At 40.6% G+C, this 25,486-nt stretch overlaps 1 protein-coding gene across 3 annotated transcripts in view; it reads right to left on the reverse strand.

Moving 5' to 3' along the window:
- Nucleotides 1–235: 235 nt before the first annotated feature.
- The window catches only part of PTPN13 (protein tyrosine phosphatase, non-receptor type 13 (APO-1/CD95 (Fas)-associated phosphatase)), a 129,131-nt gene continuing 103,880 nt past the window's right edge, over nucleotides 236–25,486 (reverse strand). For 2 of the 3 annotated variants that reach the window (XM_014950048.1, XM_014950046.1), the window contains exons 27-49: nucleotides 25,340–25,433; nucleotides 24,425–24,510; nucleotides 23,314–23,476; nucleotides 22,181–22,395; nucleotides 21,982–22,080; nucleotides 20,135–20,472; nucleotides 19,764–19,938; nucleotides 18,267–18,425; nucleotides 16,349–16,520; nucleotides 16,007–16,217; nucleotides 15,041–15,105; nucleotides 13,415–13,476; nucleotides 12,575–12,731; nucleotides 12,073–12,249; nucleotides 10,276–10,358; nucleotides 8,994–9,049; nucleotides 8,120–8,223; nucleotides 6,844–6,992; nucleotides 6,197–6,287; nucleotides 5,148–5,485; nucleotides 4,375–4,590; nucleotides 2,105–2,167; nucleotides 236–1,079 (exon numbers count right to left, since the gene is read on the reverse strand). In XM_014950048.1, the coding sequence (XP_014805534.1) occupies nucleotides 999–1,079; nucleotides 2,105–2,167; nucleotides 4,375–4,590; nucleotides 5,148–5,485; nucleotides 6,197–6,287; nucleotides 6,844–6,992; nucleotides 8,120–8,223; nucleotides 8,994–9,049; nucleotides 10,276–10,358; nucleotides 12,073–12,249; nucleotides 12,575–12,731; nucleotides 13,415–13,476; nucleotides 15,041–15,105; nucleotides 16,007–16,217; nucleotides 16,349–16,520; nucleotides 18,267–18,425; nucleotides 19,764–19,938; nucleotides 20,135–20,472; nucleotides 21,982–22,080; nucleotides 22,181–22,395; nucleotides 23,314–23,476; nucleotides 24,425–24,510; nucleotides 25,340–25,433 (3,354 nt within the window). In that variant the 3' untranslated portion in view covers nucleotides 236–998. The remainder of the gene's footprint in view (nucleotides 1,080–2,104; nucleotides 2,168–4,374; nucleotides 4,591–5,147; nucleotides 5,486–6,196; nucleotides 6,288–6,843; nucleotides 6,993–8,119; nucleotides 8,224–8,993; nucleotides 9,050–10,275; nucleotides 10,359–12,072; nucleotides 12,250–12,574; nucleotides 12,732–13,414; nucleotides 13,477–15,040; nucleotides 15,106–16,006; nucleotides 16,218–16,348; nucleotides 16,521–18,266; nucleotides 18,426–19,763; nucleotides 19,939–20,134; nucleotides 20,473–21,981; nucleotides 22,081–22,180; nucleotides 22,396–23,313; nucleotides 23,477–24,424; nucleotides 24,511–25,339; nucleotides 25,434–25,486) is intronic. The other variant, XM_014950047.1, reaches the window with a different exon arrangement.

A 25,486-nucleotide genomic window follows, 5' to 3' on the forward strand; every position in this document is an offset into this window, starting at 1 on the left:
ATGCTGAGAAAAAAGAAGGACAGGAAAATATCCTCTTTTTTCACCCTAGTGACATGACAGAACCCACAGCTCTGCATTTTTTATTAAAAAATGGACACTGAAAATTTAAAATGAGTACAGACTTTTTTTTTTTTTCAGATTTCTTAAGAAATGTAGCAATCACAATGAAGGATGCCGTGTAAGGGCAAGAAAAATCAGTCACAAGGATGCAAAAATACCCAGAACCACTGATCAGTGTATTTCAGGTGTATTTTTATTTACAGAGTGGAGATGCCTAATCAGTTATAAGGTTAGACACCTGATAATTCAGCTTTTTTGTAAAAGTATATAAATATATACATGAAACTCTATAAGTAAACATTATTAACTGTGATAATTACAGTAAACATTCACTACTATCCTTATGCTAACAGGCATCTCTTAAAGCTTAAATGCTGATTTCAAGGTACCCTCTATAAAATAGCTGTAGCTGTACTAAAAGGGCAAAAATTCTGTGCCATAAACAAGCTTTTAAAAGAGACCAGTAAAATGTCTTAGTAATAAAGTTTTCCAGGATAAAAATATTGCTTCATCCCTCCCACTCCCCAACCCCATAAGAAACAAACACCCCAAAACAGTTGCAGAACTGCAGGAAGTACTGAGATTACTTTTTTCCTCCTCCTTTACATGTTTTTTTTAATTAAAATATTTTTATTTCAGTATTTTATCACAGATTAAGGAAGCTGCAAAAAATGCAGCTTTATTAAATATTATTTACCATTACACAAAAATCTCACATATATGTCCATGGGGTTGAAGACATTAGTGGTATTGTATGAGCCATCCCCTTTCCTTATAACTATAGACCTTATTTGGAATGATGGAGAGACTTAAAAAACATTTGACAGCATCCGAGGAAAGGGACTGGAAAACTATTGGCAGAACAAAGAAAACACGTGAGAGTTTTGCTCTTGCAAACTCCTTGCTTCTGATTTTAAAAGTACTTCAGCTTCAGTATTTTATTTGCCTCCCTGTTGTTCTTCACGTTGGAGATGATTCAGGACATAAAGCACAACTTGATAGCAGAAAATGTACTGATCCTGCAAGGGAAAGGAAATTACAGAACACATGAGAAGTGTTTGCAACCACCTAAGGAACTCGCTCTCCCCTGCACCTCACAGGTGCACAGCACTTGATTTCAATACTCTCTCTATAGTAACATAAAACAAACCAAACCACTAAACAAAACCACCCACAATGGAGAAATATGCAACCGCAACTTAAAACAAATACAGATGCTTCCCTGCCACTAAAGCTGTATTTTTATATGGGACAATTACCCTCCTTTCACACCAAAACCACCTCAAGCAGGGTAAGTACCTTCTGTAAGTGGAAACAGAGACAGCAAGTGGATTTCAAGGTCTTGCATCCAGTGCTAAGTAATACAGACCTCAGCTGACAGTGCAACTTCTTACCTTAATCTCAGTGACACGTGTGTGGGCTCATACATTTTTGGGGTGTGAGCTGGGGCTCATAGTTTTGTGGTTTGGTTTTAGGTTTTTGGTGTTTCTTTGTGGGTGGGGTTTTTGTTTGCTATGATTTGACAATTTCTTCACATTCAAAGAAAAGTGCAGATTTGAACAGGACCTTGTGATGTCCACCTCTAGGGTGAAGTTAATTAGCTCTACATCTAGATTATTCCTAAAACATTAATTTAACCTTTGGTTGAATATCTCCCCAAAGGAGATCTCAAGATATCTCTGTGGTAGTATCAATGATTCACAGCAGCTACAGTTAGGCCTTCACTTCAGTTTATAACGCAATTTTTAGCCGAAAAAGCTCAGCTGATTTTCTCTGTAACGCAGGCTTTTAAAGAAAAATCTCCCAACTGTTTTTTTAAGCAGAGATCAAACTAGCACAGCATGTTAAAAATCGCATGCATTTATAACTTAAATATGCACTGCTACTCACTGGTATGCACCTGATTTAATTCTCACGACACAAGAGTCACATTAGAGGGCACAAAGACAATCATTGTGTGCATAACAGGAAGTTTCCTGGCACATCAGGGTTGGAATTCCAGTGCCTCTCCCTCAGCCTCTACCTGGGGGAGCCAGAGACTCACCTCTGTCTGAACCATCCCATGTCGCTGCAGACGCATCGTGCGCACCAGGTCGGAGATGTCAAACTACCAAAACAAACACCAAGTTAACCAGTCGAGAAAGACACACGTGCATATAAAGAAGACACCCCGAGCACCAACCCAAGGAATCCACACAGGTACACTAAACACTGAGTAGTGAAGCAAATAACAATTCGCTATAGCCTGTGCACCTCTGGCAGATAACCAGCACCTGCTGTCTCTGGGCAACACAGATGTGACCCTCCTGTATCAGACACCCTCCTTCTCCTGCTTTCTTTCTCACTGCACTGGCTCTCTTGATTACTCTTACTGGGAGCTGAGTGTGCAGAAAATAGAGTTCCTCGGGCCAACCTAACAAAACGGTTCTTATTTCCTCAGGTCTATAAAGTTCTGGACATTTAGTAGGTGCTTAGATACCCTGCTCAGGTAAGTGTGACATAGCTCGTCTTCTCGACAAATACACAAAAAGATCTGCCGCATCAGACCACTGAAGGACGTAAGCATAAGGAAGCTAGTACCCTCCTGTGGATCACCTGAGAAAGCAAAGCCCTGGTTGTGCTGGAAAAGTTAATTTACAGAATCCCATGGGGTCAGAAGGGACCTCCAGAGATCATCTAGTCCAACCCCCTGCCAAAGCAGGGCCACCCAGAGCAGGTTGCACAGGAACGTGTCCAGGTGGGTTTGAATGTCTCCAGAGAAGGAGACTCCACCACCTCCCTGGGCAGCCTCTGCCAGGGCTCTGCCACCCTCACTACAAAGAAGTTCCTCCTCATGTTTAGGTGGAACTTCTTACATTCAAGTTTGTGCCCATTTCCTCTTGTCCTGTCCCTGGGCACCACTGAAAAAAGACCAGCCTCATCTTCCTGACACCCTCCCTTGAAGTATTTCTAAGCATTGATCAGATCCCCCCTCAGCCTTCTCTTCTCCAGAGTAAAAGACCCAAGTCCCTCAGCCTCTCCTCATAAGGGAGATGCTCCAGACTCCTCATCATGTCTGTAGCCCTCTGCTGTCCCCTCTCCAGCAGTTCCCTGTCCTTCTGGAACTGGGGAGCCCAGAACTGGACCCAGTGCTCCAGATGGGGTCTTCCCAGGGCAGAGCAGAGGGGCAGGATGACCTCCTTCCACCTGTTGGTCCCACTCTTCCTGATGCCCCCCAGGATGCCCTTGGCCTTCTTGGCCACCAGGGCCCATTGCTGGCTCATGGCCATCCTGTTGTCCCCCAGGACTCCCAGGTCTTTCTCCTCAGAGCTGCTCTCCAGCAGGTCACCCCCAACCTGTCCTGGTGCAGGGGGTTATTCCTCCCCAGGTGCAGCACCCTACACCTGCCTTTATTGAAGAACATCAGGTTCCTCTCTGCCCAGCTCTCCAGCCTGTCCAGGTCTTGCTGGATGGTGGCACAGCCTTCTGGTGTGTCAGCCACCCCTCCATGTTTTGTATCATCAGCAAACTTGCTGAGGGTACATTCCACCCCCTCATTCAGGTCACTGATGAAAATATTGAAGAGGACTGGACCCAGTACTGACCCCTGGGGGACTCCACTTGTTACAGACCTCCAACTAGATTCTGTGCCCCTAATCACAACCCTCTGAGCTCTGTCTTTCAGCCAGTTTTCAATCCACCTCACTGTCCATTCCTCTAATCCTTCCACACTTCCATACCTTCATCTCCAGGTGAGATGTTTGTACACTGAGTTTTTGATTCAGTTGCCTAAACAGATACTCTGGTTGGGTTCTAGCTGTCCTCCAGCAGTTCATGGATCTCTGAGTGCCACAATTCTCAGCCTTAATGTCATATAACAGGATAGTTCCACTAAGTATATCCATCCAGGTAAGGCAGGCATTTTAACTTCTCTTTCAACTGCCTGAGTCATCATGTCAACACACTGTTGTTCCCAATCCATATGCCAGAAATCTGCTATGGCAGGAGATGTCCTTGCAGCAAGCATATCCTAGAACATCTCAAGCAGCACCTAACAATGTTGGATTGCTAAGGTATCAACAAAAAGGACACTTAAGACTCCTTGGGCGAACCCAAGAACCAGTGGATGTTAGAGCTCTTCACCTCCGGGATCATCAACAAAGAAACATTTCACAGGTACTGCTGTTTTACACCCTGATTTATGTTCCATTACATCATGGCCAGCAGCACGCTACTCTCAAAAGCATGACATATTGTTTAAAATGAAACAGATCCAATGGAATACATTTCCTGCAAGTCAAAAGCACAGCTTAGCCTGTCCTCTTGGGTACTCACACTGAGGTCTCTGCTGATTAACCCCAGGACAACGTCTATACAGATGAGGGTCCCTGATCGTCCAATGCCTGCACTGCAGTGAGTTACAATGGGTCCTGATTTGTGGACATGCCGCATGTAGGAGATAAAAGTAAGCAGGTCATCTGGTTGAGAAGGGGTGTCATGGTCAGGCCAGGCGATGAAGTTCAGATGGGAAATGTGCCGTACTTCACCTGTCTGAGGTTTAAAAACAACAGTAACAACAAAATGTAACACGTGGCAAGAATAAAAAGACAAAAGGTACATTTCCCAAAGGAAATCGTCTCAGAAGAGAGGGATTTGCCCAGTGAAGGTGTTCTGTAATTCAATAAAACAAGAGAAACAATGAGCTAAACTTAAAATAACTAGTAAGTAGTTGAATAGTATAATGTTCACTGTGCAGACTGAGCTGATCACACAGAGAAATGAACCAGTCAGAGTGAATTATTAGTGAATTTCATATGCCTAATACATGTTTCTGTGACCAAAGGCACAGGGAGCCAAAATTTAGAGTCTCATTAGCATAATAAAATCATCTCCTGGCCCAACTGCCTTTTCCTGTAAGGGTCACAGAGTAGCACAAGCTGCAGCAAGGAATAATTGCCCAGTAGTGATCGCTGGGTAGAGAGAAGCAGCCCCGGGTTCCTCTCAATGGAAACATTGTGACTGAAAGCAGACAAGCTAGAAGCATAAGGATAAAAATGCCAATACTGGGAAAAAAAGATTTCTCAGCGTGCAGAGTTAGGTTCACTTACCTGGATGTCTTCTAGCTCCAGCACTCTAATGATAAAGCCCTTCAGCTGCTGGAGCCTTACAAGAGCAAGCCGTAGTCTGTCATTTATCATGGTTGTTTTATTGAGTACATCTGGCCAGTAACGCTGGCATTTTATCTTTTCTCCTTCCACCTCCTGAGTCATCATGGCAATCACAGTACAGTTTTGCTCCCAAATCATCTGCCAGAAATCTGCTACAGTAGTTGGGAGAGGTCCTTGACACGCAATATAAACAAACTCTTCATTGCCCACTGGCATGCGAATGAAGCTGGCGTTGATGTATCCACCTTCAATCCCAAGAGGTACTCTAGTGGTATCATCTGCAATCCCCACACAACAAAAAAACCCCTCAATGTTATGTGTGCACATCATTAGACCGTCACAAAATAGAGATATTGAGTATTATGTACTCACACAGTACTTAGTTCAGATGTGTCCAGATCTTATTTTAAAAATAAATCACTACAATACTTGCTTTAGGATACTAATCAGTACTTCTCTTTGAATAAAGACGATGGCCAGGGGAGAAATCTACAGACAGGCAGGATATGCAATTTGAACTGCAGCATCTCTGAAACTGAGGCTGAATATTTCTCACTCAGAACTAACCTTTGTCAGGTCTCACTTCTACTTGTGTCTCCCACCTAACAAACAGAATTTTGTTGCAGGTAATTTACTGACAATAGTATACATGTCTGTTTTTCCAATTTTACATGGGTAAAACTGAAAAAAAACACTTGTCTGGCTCCATACGTATATGTCATTTAAAACACAGAATCTGCTGAAAGAACTGAAGAATCTGTGAACATCCATCCCTACCTACTACAGTAGTCTATCGTTCACCGATCTTTAACTGCTTTATAAATGTTTGCTTTAGATGTGTAGAAAATTAGTGGTAGATTTAGTTTTTTCCCTACTCGGTAGCAGAACTAGGATTGGAAATCAAACTATCTTACTTCTGATTCAATTCATCTGACCATACAGGTCATGATAAAATATCAACAGTGAACTTCAGATTAGTTAGGACTTACAAGGAAGTATGTTTTTATATCTGTTCTTTTTCCTATTCTCCTTTGCTTGTCCAATCAAACACTGATCCAAAGGTTTTAACTCCTGAAGGTTCTGTAAAGAAGCAATTATATGTGCATTAGAAAGCTCTGAATGGTTAAGAACCGTTAAGAGCAGTTATGTAACCAAGTCTTTTACAGAGTAATTTAAAAAAAATCCTAATAAAGATATGCAAAATAATTCAAGTCACAGGAAGGAATCTAATGTCACATAGCTAAGAAAATGAAAAAAAATTTAAAAAACCTATTACTTAGTAAATATTTTACCTCATTCTCCCAAAACAGAGATTGTGTAACATGGTTGACTTAAAACTTTGGAAAGGCTGTTTTCACATCCTGTTGCTAGATTTAATTTACCTTGTCTAGCCTGTTAATGTCAGAGTCACTTGGTAATGTACCGGAAATAAGAATGATGTAAACACACTTTTGAATTGAGTTCCCAGTTCAATCTTGGGTCTCATCAGCTAGTGGGGGAAGGGAGAGAAGTCTCTGGTAAAAGAAGTCTTTTCATCTCTTTAGAGCTGCAAAAAGAGCTGTAGTATTTAAGGCCATTCTATTTCTAACTGTTTCATAATAGAAAAATGGACTTTAAGAGACAAATAGTTACTCACTTCGATCTCTTTAGAAGGGACTCCCTGTTCCAGCAATCCACGCAACATCCTGATCACTGACTTCAATTTGGCTCCTGTGTACTTGCCTCCAGGGAGCACATTCACAGTAGGGAGAGCAGAGATCTCTTCATTTGTCACTAAAGGGAAATCTAGCAGAAGAACAAGACAATTTATTTATTTTATATAAATAATTTCTTTATATTTTATATAAATAAATAAATAGCTAAAACTATGGAAACGTAAACCGTAATGTTTCCCCACTGTACTACCTGTTTTCTCTAGAATGCCTCCATACAGCAGAGAGAATACAAACCTCTAGTTTGACAGCCAAAAACAAATTAACAAAATCAATAGGACACAAAATTAGCTTTGATGAATCCAGGAACCAAAGGGAATAATTTCCTGAACTTCCAATAAATACACTGAAACAAGCTTCAAATACATTTTTAATGTAAGTTCTTTACATAATAACCTACAAAACTGATGAATGCACACAGGGATGAACTCAGACCTCTCCACTTAAACATCACAGCCTGTGACTTTGCTTTTAGCATTTACACTCAATATACCTTTCAAGTGGTAATCATAAGATGTGTTAAAAAGGTCTTTTTTTTTTTTCAATGAAGCTTGCTTCTGATCAGGCCTCACTGCTGCTCTGAAGCACAGCAAAATTAATAAACCAAGAGTCTCTCTGGTATCAAAATTAGAAATGTCCTAAATCTAAAGGTTTATGCGGATTACTCTTTTCTCTTTTAATGAATGCAAAGGCTGCTGTACATGAATTTCAGGAACTAACATTTCTAATGCTATCTCAACAAGTTAAGACTAGATTCTGCCAAGCACATCAAGTTGAGTAGTGTTCCACTCTACCACGCTGAGAAGCAGTGGAAGACAGAGTCAAGATAAAGAAAAAATACTACCTAATTTGAGCATGGAGTAGCCATATGTGAAAAACATAATACATCGATTTGATCGTGGTCAAATATGTATATTGTTACAGCTTTTGTCAGACTAATGCTATGGAAGAAAGCATCTCAGCTGGTTTCAACTCTACTACAACTACAAACAGAACATTGCCAATATTGTTGCTATTAGCTCTCACGCATATATTACACAAAGCCGTAAAGATCCTTTCTAGTGGGTTGCTGAGCTGTTAGATTTCCCATTATACCTGTCATTACACCCTCAAAACATATGCAGGACATTTTAAAATTAACTTCTGACATTTTGTCTATTTAATGTGATGCTCAATTTTCCACTGAGTATTTGTTCTTGCCTTTATTTACACGTTCCTGGATGACTGATTCAATTGGCAGTTCATCACTTCCCCACGTGATTTCATCTTCATCTGCTTGGCTCAAGGGAGGTTGTGGAGAAGATCTGTAAGAGGAAGAGGTATGGAATAAGAAAGAACACTGAGAAATAACCAACACACTTGCAATCTCATAAAAAAATGGCCAGAAAGTAATTTATAGCTACAAGTATTTCTGGACTGGATCCATATCAGTAATCTCAAAAAAACCCGTGGTTTTTTTTCCTTTTCTTAAATCCCCAGCAGAGATTTGAAAAAGGTAACAGTGGAAAAAGAGACAGGTAAAAGTGGAAAAAGATCCAGTAAATAACTATCACTGCAATTACTTTTCAAAGGCTAAGCAGTCAAATAACATCCCATAGCAGATTTGTACCATCCACATAATTCACTACATATTCACTAAATTCCAAGTTTTCTAGCTTTGTCAAAGATGGTGATAAACGTATGAAGCATTTTAGGTCATAATGTCACTGCTTGCGCCAAGTCTCAACCCAAAACTTCCCAGAAACTTTATCAAAATGTAAAAAGAAGTGGTTTTTTTTTTTTTTGAGCCATTTGAACACAATCCAGTTACTTGTTATAACCACATATCAAAGGAATAAATAAAACTAGGGCATAGGACACCACATAAAGCTGGCTAGTATTCAAGCAAATTATTACCTTAAATAACAAGAATAGACAGAGAGAAATTCAACAAGACATTGCCCAGATATTTTATTGGGTTTGGTTTGGGGGTGGTTGGTTGGTTTGTTTTTTTAATCTCATTCTAACATATTCCTCTTCAGAATTTCAGACTTTACAGGTTTGCTTTCAATCAACACTAGAAAAGAAATCTTACCCTTCTGGCATAGCTTTTACTTCACATTCATCTTCACAACCATTTACATGCGTCGGCTAGTGGAGGAAGTATGTCAAAACGCATTAAAGGACATAGTTATAACACTCACCCGCTGTAGATTTTAGACAATTAACAATTACATGGGCTATTTCTGAAGGGTACTAAGTTCAAAGCAGCACACAATGAAAGACTTTCCTCTTTTAGACATCTTATTAACCCAAAATAACAGGGGACAAGAACACTGAGCACTTGGAAAGAGGCTCTACTGTAACAAGGACAAAAAGCTATCTGAAAATCATTCCTGACTCACAGCAGCAGTAGAGCCACCTAAATTTTCCCCTGTTGACTTTCTGTGTTTCTAATACCTAAAAACTTTTCATGAGGTAAGTTTGACAGTAAAACCTCTTGCCTCCTGTCAAGCCACCATTCCTATATAGAACATGGCTTTACCTCTAAACGACAGGTACTCCTATGAACGCCTTCCTCAGATGATGAAGGCTCAGTAGAGAAGGCAGCATTTCAATCCTCCTTTCAAGAAAAGCTCTACTTTATTTACAAAAATACTTATACTTATTAGGCCAGCTTGCAAGACCCACTACCATACTCGGAGAATTTTACTTATGGATCTCCTAGAGCAAGCTGACACAGAGCCAGATTCCTGATTTTACTCTCAGCTCTACTAATGGACAGAGAGCTGCAACAGCCAGGACATGCTGGACAGACAGAGTTCTGCTGATTGAAATACGAGACAAAATCTGGGCATCTAGTGACTGATGAAAAATAGGACATGCAACAATGTAGGGTAAACCACATACAGAAGTTATTCAAGTTAATGCACATATCCTAGCAAAAAGTAGGAGGAAGAGAAATCTCAAATTTACATTTCGGACAGTTAAGTCTCCACAGTACTCATTGGGACTGCTTCCCTTCTTTAAGCAGGAATTAAGGACATCTTTTAGATTAAATGCCTGAAATAACATGTACACAATAGTTTATCATCACCATTTTTGAGAAAAACTGTTGGGCTTTATATGAGGAACAGTGTAAAATAACTCTATGCTTTGTTATCTTATATAGTTGATTTATGATAGAATAATCATACAATATTTAAAAAGTAAAAGTTTGTACACCATTTACAGCTACTACCAACAAAGATGTTTTCATTTAAAAGACGAGTAAAGTTATTTCCACAAGTTCTATGCCAATAAGCAAATAATAAATTGAGAGTGTCGGAGAAAGCAAAATTAACAGACAAATGTCTGCCAGTTTCTTGCCATCCCACCTCTGAAAAATCTTCAGGTAAAGATGACCCATCACAGTCTGTGTCTTCAGACTTATCTTCTGTCAGCTTTCCATTCATCTCTACTGGAACAGGGAAATCAGGAGATACAGCATAAACAGACACAAAGATGACCATGAGTCACCTTCTCAGATCTCAGATCCCGTTACATCTGTCTGGTACTACACAGGGAATACAGGTGTCAGAATCACAGTATTGGCATGGTTGGAAAGGACCTCTGAGATCACCAAGTCCAACCATACACACACAAAAAACCCCTACAATCTCAGCCACTAGAGCATGCCCTGAAGTGCACAGGGTCAAGATGGTGACACTCTCAGTAAAGTCATTCTTCTTAAGATCTCATCTAAACCTCCCCTGCCCCAACTTCAGACCATTTCCTCTGGTTCCTCTGTCATTATTCACCTGGGAGAACAGGCCAAGCCCACTTCTCTACAACCTCCTTTCAGGGAGGGCAAGGAGGTCTCCCCTCAGCCTCCTCTTCTCCAAACTCAACATGCCCAGTTCCCTCAGCCTCTCCTCGTAGGACTTGTTCTCCAGACCCCTCCCCAGCTTGGTGGCTCTCCTCTGGACACGCTCCAGCCCCTCAATGTCCTTCTTGTGATGAGGGGCCCAGAACTGAACACAGCCCTGGAGGTGAGGCCTCACCAGTGCCCAGTCCAGAGGCACCATCACTGCTCTACTCATGCTAAGAAACATCTTGTAAGTCCCTTTATTACCCTTATCGTATAGGATAACTAGACTTTAGGCTTGTTTCTTTTTTAACTGGAAGAGCTGTCATTACATGTGAGCCTGTTTGCATTGCTAGCAGAATATCTCTGCCACAGCGCGACGGCGGGACAGGCTACTGCTAGTAAGTTATCAGATTCCCACGTCAATAGTGTTTCTGCAATCCAGTGATATTTAGGCCAGCAGTAGATCTAAACAGGGATTCTACCTGCTCTTTGTATTAACAAGACCTAGTTAAAGTGACTTGTATCTGTCTACTACAGTAGTTCCCTGCTGCTGTATCTTACAGAATCTATTAATCTTCAGTTGCAAAGGCCACATTATACCCAACTGGAAGTAACAGAGCTCCAATTAAATTCTTCAGCTGAGGTACTGGCACAGCCATTGCTAATTGCTAACCAATGACAATAACCCAACGAACTTGAAGAGCAGCAAAATAGCTGAAATAATTTTGGAGGGTTTTCTAGAAGAAACCTCTACAGGAACAGCTGAACTTTTGGAGCATATATACATAGTGTGACACTACAAAGGAAGTACAAACCCTGTTCCACACCAGGTTTCAGTTAACACAACCAGAGCCGAGGAGATGCAACAAAGGAAAAGGAAGGTATACAGACACAAGCAAGTACTGAAAAAAAGTTTTTCTAAAAGCGATAAAGGAGATTGGCAGATTGTTTGGTTTTGAGAAATCTCTACACATTTCCAAGATGTGCAATCTGCAATCAATGAAACGTTTCAGCATTTCAACATGACTGTACCTGTATGACCAGATACCTAAACATGAATGCTTCTCAAGAGACAATTCCAGAATGGCATTAATTTTTCCAGATTACTTAAAGCAAAACCCAGATTTATCAAACCAGAACTTATTAAATTGCATCTGAAGTTCACTGGAATCAGCAACCATTTTTCTGTGTTTTACTTGGGAAAATTTCAGTTCACATGTCAATTCAATGCCAACTCTTCTTGCCAAATCAATTGCTTCCTTGGCATCTTGTTTCAAGAAGCATTTTGCTGTTAATGCTATGCTTTTTTAATGGCTCATGTTACCTGGCAGGTGATCTTTTGATGAAGCCTTCTTGAGACGTAGAAGACTCTGAGCCTCTGAAGTTGCATTATTATGATTTAAAAGATTCTGGGCTTCCTCATCTACAACATCCAACAGATACTGGACAACTTCATTGTGATCATCCTCATCATAATACTCATCATCTGGAACTTCTGTTTCTGAAGAGAAATAGTATAAAGTGATACCTTTTCCCAATATAGGATATTTTAGGGGAAAAAAAACTGAAGGGGCAGACACCATGACATTATTTCTAGCTGTTACCATGGCTTTTCTTCATTTCTCTCTAGCACAGAATTCAATTTCCATAAATCTACTTCCAACATTAACAAACTCCTCTAAAGCAGAGTATGCTATTTGCAGATTATCTTCTAAAATTCACTATCCACCTAACATTGACTTATTTCAGCCTACTGAACAATGCCTTGATTCTCTTGTACTTGGACACTAAAGACTAATGCTGTCCCCCATCTCACCCCCTCTTACCTGATTTGTCACTGTGTTTAGAAAATTCTGACATATGATTGGGAAAGCCAAGGGAAAGTGCATCTCCAGATCCTGAGGGATTCATTAGTCCTTCTGTGTGATCGATACTGTTTTCCATGTTTGCCTGAGAAGATCCTATGATGCTATTGCCATTTACCTAAGAAAGCAAAGAACAGTACAAATTAACTATTAAAGAGTCTGGGCAGTTTGTTGAAGCAGCAAGCAACCCTTAAAAAGTTCATTGCTCTACTTAGCAACAAATAAAAAACCCTATTCATATCGTATTCTCATCTGAGATAGCTGGGTGATGGGTGGGCAGCATTTAGGCATGTTAGAAGTTTCAAATGAAGAGAGCAAATAAAGAAACACTTAAAGCCACTAAGAACACAAAGTGAGGAAGAAGCAACTGCTACCATAGAACATATAGTATTTATCATTATTATAACCTCTATAAAACATACACAGGCTTCAATACGTTTTGGTTCCACAACACACCATTTCTCAGAAAACAGAAAGGAGGGAAAAAAGAAAGAAAATCATCTAGTAAATGTAACATGCAAGCATCTACAGAAACTGTGAAGAGAATGAGTTTTCTGGGTCACAGCCTTGCATCCTTCTCATAAGACCATTTGTCTTTTGATAAAGCAGTCCCAAAAAAAGAGAAGATCAATTAAAAAAACCTACATATTTATTATGATGACTGCTTATTCACATGAAGTGACAATAGTGGGTTTGCATACTTTAACGGATTGTTTAATTTATTTTTTTATTTTAAAAAAGCGTGTAAAGTAGATTCTTTTCTATGGTTAATGATAATAGGCACAATAGAGGAATATTTACCTTGGGCCCGCAAGCATCAGTTTTATTTTCTGTTTTGTCACAGGGGTCATCACAGGAACAGCCTAAACAAAAATAGGAAAAACTCAACAACTTCACAGCAACTTTTTCACAGAAATTAAATTAGCCTTCATCAATCATTTTTATAAAAGAAACAAGGTATTTAATATTATGTTATAAAATGAGTAACATTTCTGCCTTCCTCGTTACTGGGCATTGCTGAACCCACATCTGATGGACTACTTTATAATGGCTTTTTCAATGTTACATTAAATAGGATCATAAAGCATGAACCCTAACACAAGTAACAAACTCCAAGCAAAGAGAAATGTTGCTAAATAGCTCAACACCATACACATGCTTTTGGGAAACATGGCATGATTCCCCTTCCCTTGACATGTACAAAATACAACCCTGCAATCACTTGGCACTAACTTTTTTTTTTTTTTTTTTTAAACATCATCTGACATTTGGGTCTTTGTTCTTTGCTCTTGGTAAAGAGAAGAGTGATACTATGGCACCAGAGACCACCATCTACACTAGACACCCCATAACTAGTATAATAAATGAGACAAAGGGGAACCAGTAGTTGCTATATACCTAGCTACTAGTGAAGTTCTGGATTTTCATACACATTATGTTTTTACAAATGAGGAAACTTGTAGATAAAATAACTGAAGGCTGAGAGTAACCTTGTATCTTGTCATGACCTATGCATGACAAGTCATCTACGGGAAGGGAATTTTAAGTGAGGTTTTCCAAGATTTGGTTACAGCTTTTTGCAACAAAACGTGTAGGATACTTGGAAAATATGTAAGCAACACTGAACTGTAGGAGTCACAAAAATTTCATAAGGCAAATCAACACTCAAAGTTATTTAGATACATTAAAGGAAGTGTGACAAACTAGACTATGATGAATCAAGACAAATGCAAAGTGGCACATTTCAAAGAAAAAGCAAATGCTTACCATGTAAGTAACCACATAAACAGTTGCTCTACATAAAAGCAAATGCAGGTGGTAGAGGATCCTGAGACTATGTGAGTAAGCAAGGAACCATTCAGTGAGAGGAAGTTAATCTCACTCAGGGTGTATTAACAGGAATGCTGTCTACATAACCCTGGAAATAATTATTCCTGTCTATTGACACTGGTGAGCCTCACCCAGTGCCATGCGTGTAACCAGAAGCATCACATGTGAGATGAAAACAGTGAGATGTAAACAAACTGTAAGGAAGCAATAAAATCAATTTAGTCTTGAAAAAGAGAAATCTATCAGGAGACCTAAAGTCCTTTCAAATGTAAAAAATTGGTATTTTTATGCCTGGTCAGAGAAAGCAACAACATAATTAATATTATTAATAACAATTAATGATAATAAATTGATTATTTTTTTTCTTTTACTCCTTGAAAGACACAGGGTTGATATTAGAGAGAATTTCTAAACTACAAGAGAAATGGAAGAGACTATTGCTTAATCTATTTTGGTGGAGCTCTTAAAAGAAAGATCAAGCAAACACCTGCTGGAGCTAACCTCAGTAAGCAGAGTTCTAGTGCCACTGGGCAAGGATGGGATCTTCCTTCATTTTTATAAACATGTGCATTTCACTTGCAGTAAGTAAAATCTTACCATTAGTTTTCCTTGGCCACGTGCTATCGGGGCTTTTGGATTTTGGAAACACTGCATGACCATCTCTATGAAAAGAAATGTTTACAGAAATTGTTATTAAAAAAATATCATGGTAATCATCAGATATTGATGTAAATATGTACTATTAGTAAAACTGCTAATCAGGCTTTCTAGTACAACGGTTTTGGAATACTTAAAATATTAAATGAGAGAGATTAAGCACTGTAGTTCGGTTATGTCCTACTTGAGGGTGCACCAAAGAGCTCGTTAGAGCTGGACTTTCCTTCTAGATTCTGACAAAAAGGCAAGACCTTGCAGCCTCAGGACTTTGCAACTTCTTTCCCTTCTGGGATAAAACAGAGTGGGAAGAAGAAAGGGAGAGAGGAAGCAAAGAATGACAGGCAGGGCTGGAAGGCTTCAAAAATTTAGTAAATGTTTCAGTCAGTCCCAGGCAAATACTGAAACAGAGTAATCTGGAGAATTTTTTAGACTGCTGTGTTGCCACAAAAGCAGCAGGGATCAGTGAATACAGTGGCGCACTAGGATCTGTGCCATAACGTTTTGATATTCACCAGTGTGCTGGGACATCCATGTGACAGTAGAACTATTTAAGCACGAAACAACATTTTATCTTCTTTTTATTATTACAGAACACTCAGGAGCAATTTTAAGAAAAAAGAGCAATGGTATTTAAATAACCTGTGTCGTATTTTGAACATTTGCACTTCATAGCTGGACACAGCCTTGTCTTCCCAAGAAACACAAAGCACAGCAAATACCAAGTACCCTTCTGCTCCACTGAACCACAAAAGCTGTGTATATACAGACTCTTTTTTGTGGCATCAGTCCTCAATAACGCGCTATGGTGAATTAGTTGTCATACTAGAAACACGTTTTACCTTTATATTCATACAATCATGCCAGAAAAACACAAAGTACAGGGAAGCATTTGCTTCCAAAATATACCTGGTCGCTTTGAGCACCACTTTGGGAAGGTATGTTTCCAGCATTCTTTTGGCTTCTCTCAGAGTCATTCCTTGTGTGCTCACTCCATTAATATAATGGATAATATCTAGTGCATGGAGACTCTCGTCTCTGGCAGCAACCGATCTGGGGAGAATGTCACTAATATACACAACTTGGTAAAGGCTGTCATGGCCTCCTGATAACAGCAAACCTTCACAGGAAGAGAGGAGAGGAGAGGAGAGGAAAAAGGGTGAGGAAAACAAAAAATAAATCAAGTTCTTTCTTTGTAACTGAAGGGAAAAATTTTGCTTTAGAGCAAAAAGTAGTCTACTTCTGTGTTACCTAGTTCCTCCTTATGGCACATTAGTGTAATATCAGGCAGCAAATGAGGCAACACTGGCATCTTGGGTAACTCCAAAACACGCCCTAGCACTAATTTGACAGTCTTTGGGGCAGCACGGAGAAAGTTTACTGCTTCAGTATGACTCATGTTAGTGACATCAATGTCATTAACCTGCAAAAATAAAAGCAAGAGATGCCTTTGTTAGGCTCCAAGTAAAACAGTTAGCACTACTGGACAAACATTTATTACTGTTCCTATTGTTCCTGCATCTGATACTAAAGGACAAAACAACAGATGCTTTACTGCAGTTCATCACGCAAGGAGACAGAACACACAAAAGTAACTGAACTTTTACAAGTGAAGACACAAGTCTACAGTCCACAAGTCAAAATATTAAACAGTCTGAAGTACATTATTTTACTGTTCCTATTTAAAAAATTAGATACGATTGCAGAGACAAACACCTCAAAGTCTGACTCACAACCTAATTTAATTTGACTTGTATTTGCCTAACTTTATTAAGGTTGAATAGCATTCAGCAGTGCTTCAGTGTCCTGATCTAGCGATAACTCACACAAGTGCTCTGTGCAATGCACTTTGTCACTATTGATCACAGTCCCTGCAAGCCTAAATGCAAGTTTTTTGTCAATCAGAAACTAATACCATAAGGGACAAGATGCCATTCAGAGGGACCTGGAAAAATTTCAGAAGTTGGCCCACATGAACCTCATGAGGTTCAAACAAGGCCAAGTACAGGGTCCTCCACATGGGTCGGGGCAACCCCCAGTATCAATACAGGCTGGGGTATGAAGAGATTAAGAGTACCCTGCTAAGGAGGACTTGAGGGTATTTGGTGGATGAAAAGCTGGACACGAGCTGGCAACGTGCACTGGCAGCCCAGAAGGCCAACCATATCCTGGGCTTGCATCAAATGAAGTGTGGCCAGCAGGTCGAGAAAGATGATTCTGCCCCTCTGCTCCTCTCTGGTGAGACCCCACCTGGAGTGCTGCATCCAGTCCCCAACATAAGCAGGACATGAGCCTGTTCAAATGGGTCCAGAGGAGGGCCACAAAAATGATCAGAGGGATGGAAGACCTCTCCTATGAGGACAGGCTGAGAGAGGCTGGGTTGGTTAGTCTGGAGAAGAGAAGGCTCTGGAGAGACCTTATTGCGGCCTTTCAATAGTTAAAGGGGGCTCAAAAGATAGGGAAAAACTTTTTAGTAGAGCCTGTTGTGATAAGACAAGGGGTAATGGTTTAGAACTACAAAAGGGAAGATATAGACTAGGTATAAGGGAGACATTTTTCACGAGGGTGGTCAAACACTGGAACAGGTTGCCAGAGAGGTGGTAGATCTCCCCATACTTGGAAACATTCAAGGTCAGGTTGGACAGGGCTCTGAGTAACCTCGTCTAGTTGAAGATGCCCCTGCTCATTGCCGGGGGGCTGGACTAGATGGCCTTTAAAGGTCCCTTCCAACCCAAAATATTTTACAGTTCTATGATGAACATCTGTACTATGTGGTATGTACCTGGTAAACTCTTGTACAGCAACTCTCTTGAAATATATTTCCTAAAAATATGCCAGCCATAGACATAATTGACCAGCAACTCCTCCCCATACCTGGGCAACCATCTTATTTAATCAATGAATGCTCTTCTCTTTAATCCATTTTTTGCCATCATGCATAGCTGTTGCACACATGCTTAACTGTGGGACATACCGTAACTCCCTTCAGCTTCCCACGTGCTTTTATACTTTTGTCTGAGCGCTATCAAATTATGCCTCTTGAAGGTGCATGCTTTTGTTACTTAACCACATTTACTTTGGCCCACAAAAGAGTTCACTTTTTTTTTTTTTTTACTCAAAGTTGTGCTTTTCATGCAATCCCTATATCTGAAAACATTAATTCTCTCACTTTTATCAGTCGGTCTCCAGGCCGTAGTCTCCCATCACTTTTGGCAGGATCCTGAACAATGTCGTGAATGTAGCAGCCAACGTTATCGTTACCTTTGGTCACTGTAAAACCCAGACTACCCTTTTCTGACTTTGTCATGGTGACTCGCAGCTCTACCTCCTAAGGAAAGAACATAGTACTTTACAAAACAGACACACAGAAGCAACTGGAACGCTTTACTGAATTTTAGACAGTTAGACATAGACAACTGATTTACCTATTGGTTTAAGTGGAACAAAAGCATGGACAGTACCAAGACATGTCTTAGCAGGCTCAGCTTAGCTGCTGAAAGTAAGCACCTCTAATGAATTCAGAAGGACCACTGTTTTGCATGGTGTTAACCTTGGGCCAAAGGCCTATGGTCTAAACAAAATTGCAAAGGCATATACCAAAACTGACACCTTACTTTACCCTTAATTAGCTGCCATATATAAAAAAGGCTCTGAATTTTTCAAATAAGACAACGTATCAGGAAGTATTCAACTGAAGAAAGCAGGTAAAAGTATCTTCCTACAGTGAGATACAATACCATAGCTGATTTTGGAACAGAACACATGGACATGTTTTGCCAATTTTGATTTGAAAGATAGAGATCTGCCTCATTTACATAGAAACTCACAGAGCACCAGGAAAGTTTGAGAAAAACTTCTGAAGAAGGGACTATGAAAAGGACAGCTTGCTTCTTCTCAAACTGGAGTATGGGCTAGAATAGCTTTGTAACCTGAAAGACCCTCACAATTGAGACATACCAAAGCTCAATTTCCATTTTTTTTTTTTTTTCAATCTGTGACTAGATTATGTGAGGACACACAAGCAGAAGTCCCTTTTGATACACAACATATTTCTGGGGTGGCAAGAAGCTCTCTCGGAAGGGTCTCAGAGGTACGCTGCATTTTGCAGCAGAGCAGAAAGTCTTTGGGATTCAGAGATACAAATGCAGCAAAGAACAGGGCCTCCTGATGTCCCTTCTGCCCCGATTTATCCTCTGATCTCTGAACAACCACACAGAAAACTAACAGGGCAGAAGCAAGATGTCTGCCACTTAAGCTTCCTCTGATAGCATGGGTTGAGAGGCAGGTAAACATTTCATCCCAAGTTTTCCAGGCTGATAAGTCAGATGAGATAGACATATAAACACCTACCTACGTACACATGTGGGACTCCACAGTCACAAAGAGAAACAGATCAACTCCTCAAGAGCCCTGATATAAAATACCTGCAGACATTTGTCCGAGCAGCTGCTGTTCACTGGTTACAAACTGCACACGTGTGTGCCATGCATAATGCACACACCCAAGTTATAACCCACACCCTCAGTATAACCTACAACTATCCCATTTGTAAATTAATAGGCCTAACTTCTCTCCAGTCACTCTCAATGCCACGGCTAAAACAACTTCCAGTTGGCCACAACCCTAGGTACATTTATGCTACTGAAAGACAGAAATAGTAAATTACCGGCTCATATTCTTCAGCATTTTTTTCCAACTGGCTGACTAATGAATCCATTCCTTCCAGGTGCGGAGTCAACTCAGAAGGAGGAGTAGCGAAACAGTCATTTATTAAAACGGATGTGGTAACATCGGGAATAGTTCTACAGGTTGGGATCAATGGCAAATCCAATGGCAGATCACTACAGATAAATAAGCAAAAAAAAAAAGGATCAGCTTGTACAATGTGGCTGTCACCCATAAATGAACATATGGGCCAATACTGACTTTATGCAGATCTAAAAAGCAAAATAAAAACGTATTTCTATGAATAGGTTTAATAAATTCCTTTTGTAAACACCTTCTGCAATATTCTGAGGATCGTTATAAACAGCATACCTGTCCTCAAGCTCTGACTTGCTAGGAGCCTCTTGATCACAATACAAGATGGTGCGAACAGCCTCCTCCTGACCACTGTGTGTCATAGCTTCATCTGACGTTTGGTAGAGCGCAGAACTCCAGCCAAGGCCCACCTGTGCTGGTGAATCTATCACCTCCTCATCACCACTCCTGCTGCTGTCACTGTAGCTGTCTCTTCTAGAGGGAGATTTCAGCCTTTTCTTGCTCAGATCAGTAGTTTCATTTTCATCTGAGCTGTCACCTTGCTCTGCATTTGATGGACCAGAAACTTCTCTGTTGACATCTGGAAATACTTGTGGGGGTGAATGGATGGGAGTCTACAGAGAGCAAGGACATTAAGTCATCAAACTCCAGTTTTGTTGACAAAAGAAAGCTGCAAAGACTGCATAAATTTACCCAAATCAATTAGTCAGTGGCTCCCTCCATTCAGGTGTTGCCTCAACTGTGCAAACACATCACAGCACAGTTCCACCAAGTTCACCACAACTTGGCCAAGACAAAGTGTGCAAAAACTTTGAAACGTATACTGCTAAAGAACTGCAAATTAATCTAATGAAAACACATACACTCTTGGCTTTAGCCTTGGAGAGCCTTTAAGGCCTCAGATGCCTTTAAGCTACACTCAGCATCTGTCTAGGCCATCACTGTGAAATCCCTTCCACCCAGAAGACACTGCTGGCGCTTACAGTGCAACTGGTCAAACTGCTCTCACACAGGAGGGAAACAGGGAAGCTTTAAAGCAAAAAGCTACATAACAGACTACAAAAACTATGATAATTTACACCAAACGGAGACTGCTAAGCCAAATTATTAACTCCCATTACAATGAAGACTAGTTTTGCCAATAATCACATATTCCCAAGCATGACATTAGCTAGCAGACACACAAAGTTTAAAAGCTTCATTTATGCTCTTACGGGCAAATTCTTGTGTTCATGAACACATTGATCTGTGATAACATTAAAAAGTTGTCATTTGTTTATTGCTTTTTTCCTCTTCTTTCACTATACACGCTATTTTATTAAAGTTATTCCATATGACAAAAAAGTTAATTACAGGAGAAGTTATTTATTTTATTAGTTTGTTCAGCTGCTTGTCTCTTACTCCAATTTTAACTTCACTTAAATTTGTATTTGTACATTTATGTTTCTGTCATCAGATCTGAATGGCTTTTTACTGTTCAAAAATGATATTAAATTAACTTAAATTGAAGACTTGTTTCCATTAGTTTCATACTTTCCTTTTCAGGTGAATTCCCCTCTACATTCCCTTTTGCTGAAACACATTCAGTTTCCATTTCTTCCAAGTATCCTAACACGGGATGCTGTTCTCTAGGGATTCTGTTATTTCGATTTACTTACTGGAGCATTGTGGAAAATATTCTTTGGGACACCTCTAATTTCCAGTAAGTAAATATGGCAATCTTTCCCTGGTTTTACATGCATCAAAACCAGACCAATTGGTGTTTAGCAAAATTATTCTTCAGATACGCTATAGAGATATCCAATTTCTATTTTAGATCAACTTCAAACCGTTGGTCTGCAAAGAAACCCCCACCACAGAAACAGTGTAGTAAGTCCATTTTCAATGTCTTAAGCCATAAAACCGAGAGGAAAATACTATTAAAGCCCTGCATTCTTTTCACCTTTCCACAAAATGCTTAGTACAGTCCTGAGGGATTTACTGTAAGAATCACGTTTCTGTGAGTATCCTCCCCATCCTTCCATCTGCACCTTGCATTTAACTAACCCACCCACCAGACTGACTAAATGAACTTTCAAATAGCAATTAAAAAAAAAATAAAAATCATATGCCACACTCCTTACCAACAAAGAAGGATCGATGTCTGGTAGTATACCAGCTGGCGGCCGACAAAGCAGAAGAGAGACTTCTGGAGATGTTCCCCTCAGAGCAGAGATGACTTCCTATGGCCCCAGAATAATTCGTTATTAGATGAAGACCCACCCCCCCGCCCAGGACTTGCAGGAATACTACAAACATGAGTTCCACTATTAAGATACAAACCTGCTGGGAAAGACCCTTTAGTGATGCCCCGTTCACTTTCAGAATGACGTCCCCAATTTCTATCTGCCCACTTTCTGCGGCCGGCTGCCCAGGGAAGAGCTTTTTCACCCTCACAATAGTTGAGCCCAGCTGCTCTGGTGTCAGGTTATCTTCGCGGCAGAAACTGAACCCAAGGCCTGAGCTATTCTTCATCAGCTTCACCTCAAACGTGTTGTCTGCAAGAGAGACAGGAACTTATTATTTCCTACAGCACTCTGGCCACAAAAAAAAGCGGCTGGTATTCTTACTCCAGACATGACAACACTCACTGTCCCCCTCACAGGGTTCTTTCTCTGTACTGAGCACAAGCATTATCTAAAACTACCCCCAAGTTAAAGAGGACAAAAAGCTGATCATGACTTCTCAGTCTGCTGGCTTGCCCTGGCAACACCCACACTACACAGAAAGCAAGGATGTCTCCAAAGCACTGTTCCCCGGGAAGTCCATTAAAGAGCCTGTTAAAGCACAGAGTGACACAATCTTTCTGGCCGCTGATCAGACAGTGAGAGCAGCAATTGGAGCTCCTCGCAGACAGGATAAATCCCATGCAGGAAGACCGAAGATATCTGCAGTGGTTTCCCCATCTGGGTAGGCTTCCCTCCACTTCCAGCAAGAGAAGCTGAAATATGCCAACCTCTAGTCAGCTACACAGATCTCTACACAGCTCTCTTCATCCAGCTCTTGAAGTCTTCTCTCCCCTAGCCAGGAACAGCAGGACCTACAGAAGCTCTCATTTATATATGAGTATTTTAACCTCCCCTTGGCGCTCCTCAGTAGCACCACGGTCAGTAGCACCCCTTTTACTCCAAACTTGCTACAGCCCTGGCCTGCAAGGCTGATGAGATCAGGAAACAAGGAACAGTGAGAGAGCAGTCAATACCAACTAAACAAAGTTACCAAGTTGTCAAAGAAATTCTTACAAACGCAACAGCACAAAAAGGAGGAATCTGCATTACACGCATGGCCTCAGTATAGATTCCTGACAGATCTTTCTGCTCTCTGTCTCTCTCTGATACAGAAGATTTGAAGAAAAAAGTTAAAAAAACACTAAAGGATGCTCTGAAAGTTCAGACAATCATCCTGTGTGACCTGACCTGCAGTGACAAAGCCATAATCTTTGGCGTTGGTCGTTCTTGTCTCTGGTTTCTCCTGTGGCTCACATTGCCCCACCTGATTTGGGGGCGTGCATTGTGGTGTTACTGGAGCATGAACACTGGCCACTGAGAGCTGACCTTTTTCCAACAGCAGATGCACCACCTAAAGAGAGGAAACATTTTCCAGTGAACTGGCAGCAGTCATGGAAATAGCACAGTCTAGAGTACATGTTTCTTTCCAACTTGTCGGGGTCCTAAGTTCTACAGCAATGAACTTCATAGATACCTCCTTTCCCATACATTTTCCATTTGTTCCTTATTTTAAGGGCTTTAAATGACAACCTCCAAAATACAGTAACAGACTTGCAAGACACGTGCTAACACGGAATAAGAAGGGGTTTTCTTTCAATAATAGATGGGCTGGGCAATTGACCGCGTGGTGAGCAATGGTATTGCATCACTATTTTGTATATTCTTTTACCATTATTATTATTATTTTATCTTCCGTTACCGTTCTATTATACTGTCTCCATTTCAACCCTTTTTCTCCCTATCCTACTGGGGGGGTTGAGGGGAGTGAGTTAACATCTACATGGTTCTAGTTGCCAACTAGGGTTAACCCATGACACTGCAGCAGCTCTGAATGTGTACATTCACTGGCTATTTTGAGGTGTGCATGTACTCCCACCTATGAAGCAGCTGCCATAAATAGCACGAGGAGGACACCACTGGTAGAATCAAGCACTATCCAAAAAGCCCAAGGCTCAAATAAAGCTCCCGACTCAGCAGCATGTATGGAGGCCCTTATTTTCTCAGTGGTTCAGATTTGGGACACGTCTGAAGCATGCTGCTACAGCTGTCTTCCAACCTGTGCACCTGGGCTTCCCTCCTACAAAGCCTGGGCAACAAGGAGAAAGCAATTCCATGCAGACCTCTCACCCACACAGAGACACAGAACCTCACTAGGCGAGCAGTGAGACCCTTCGAGGCCTAGGAAGGCAAGGAATCGAGGAAAGCACACCCAAAGCAACCAACCTGAGCTCCCTTAACTTCTTTTCACCCATGAAGATCTGGTATGCTACAGACAGGAGTAGAACCAGCAGCTGCTTACCTGCCCAGTGTTTCTCAGTGTTTCAACAGCTTGCTTATGGGTAGCACCTTCCAAACTAACCCCATTGACGGAGAGCACACGGTCACCTACAAATGATTGATTACTAATTTAAGAAAAAGTAGGCAAAACATCTATAATAACATATGTGATACACAGAAACCTTCAAGTCTCAGCTGACAAGGACAGTTATTGAAGTAAATTCTCCTTCCCCTCCACACTCTGAGTACAGAAGAGAACTTATACAACTAAACTACACGGTTGGACTCAATGATCTTAAAGGTCTTTTCCAACCTAAATGATTTTATGATTCTATGGAATAACCTCACATCAAAGCTAGTGTTAACCATCAAAATGACAGCCTGCCACAAAGCTCTGACTCTTTATTACAAATAAATCTTAGGCTACAGTAGGAATTCTCACTTCAGTAAAGAATGTGGCCTGTCTTACAGACAAGAAAAGCCGTAATTATTACAGTGATTTTCTGGATTGAGTTGCCCAGCATGCCAAGCAAAAAGGCCACAAATAATACAAAGCCCTCTTTCTCCATAGCTGAAACAGAGAAGTGTTCTTCATTAACACGGGCTGCATTACAAAAAGAATTTAAAACCTGCAGCCTACTTCCTATTTTTCCCCTTCACAGTCTCAGTCTTCTTCTGTTGGTTCTGCAGCTGTTCTACACCTTTTTTTTAAATCTTCACCTGCAGAATTAGTTATCAAGCCAGTATTTAAAATTACAACTGCAAATGCAGTAGCCTGGAAAAAGCAGCTCTTCTTCCTAGTGAAAAGGGTGCAATGAGAGGAGGCAAACAGAGTTCCTTGCTTCTAGACCACAGTGTATCATCAAGTCCACTACAAACAGTTATCTGCCCTTTTTTTCCACATGAAGGGTCCCAACTGAAAGAACTGAAATACTACCTTTTTCTATTCTTCCATCTGCTTCAGCTGCTCCCTTCGGAATAATCGCTTTCACGTAAATACCACCATGCCTTATGCTAGTATTTACACCGCCCTAAATGGAAAGCAAAAATTCCATTTGTTAGTCTTTTTGCAGTTCAAATACTT

This window comes from Calidris pugnax, unplaced genomic scaffold, assembly GCF_001431845.1.
Source record: "Calidris pugnax isolate Ruff unplaced genomic scaffold, ASM143184v1 scaffold42, whole genome shotgun sequence".
Classification (NCBI taxonomy): Eukaryota; Metazoa; Chordata; class Aves; order Charadriiformes; family Scolopacidae; genus Calidris; species Calidris pugnax.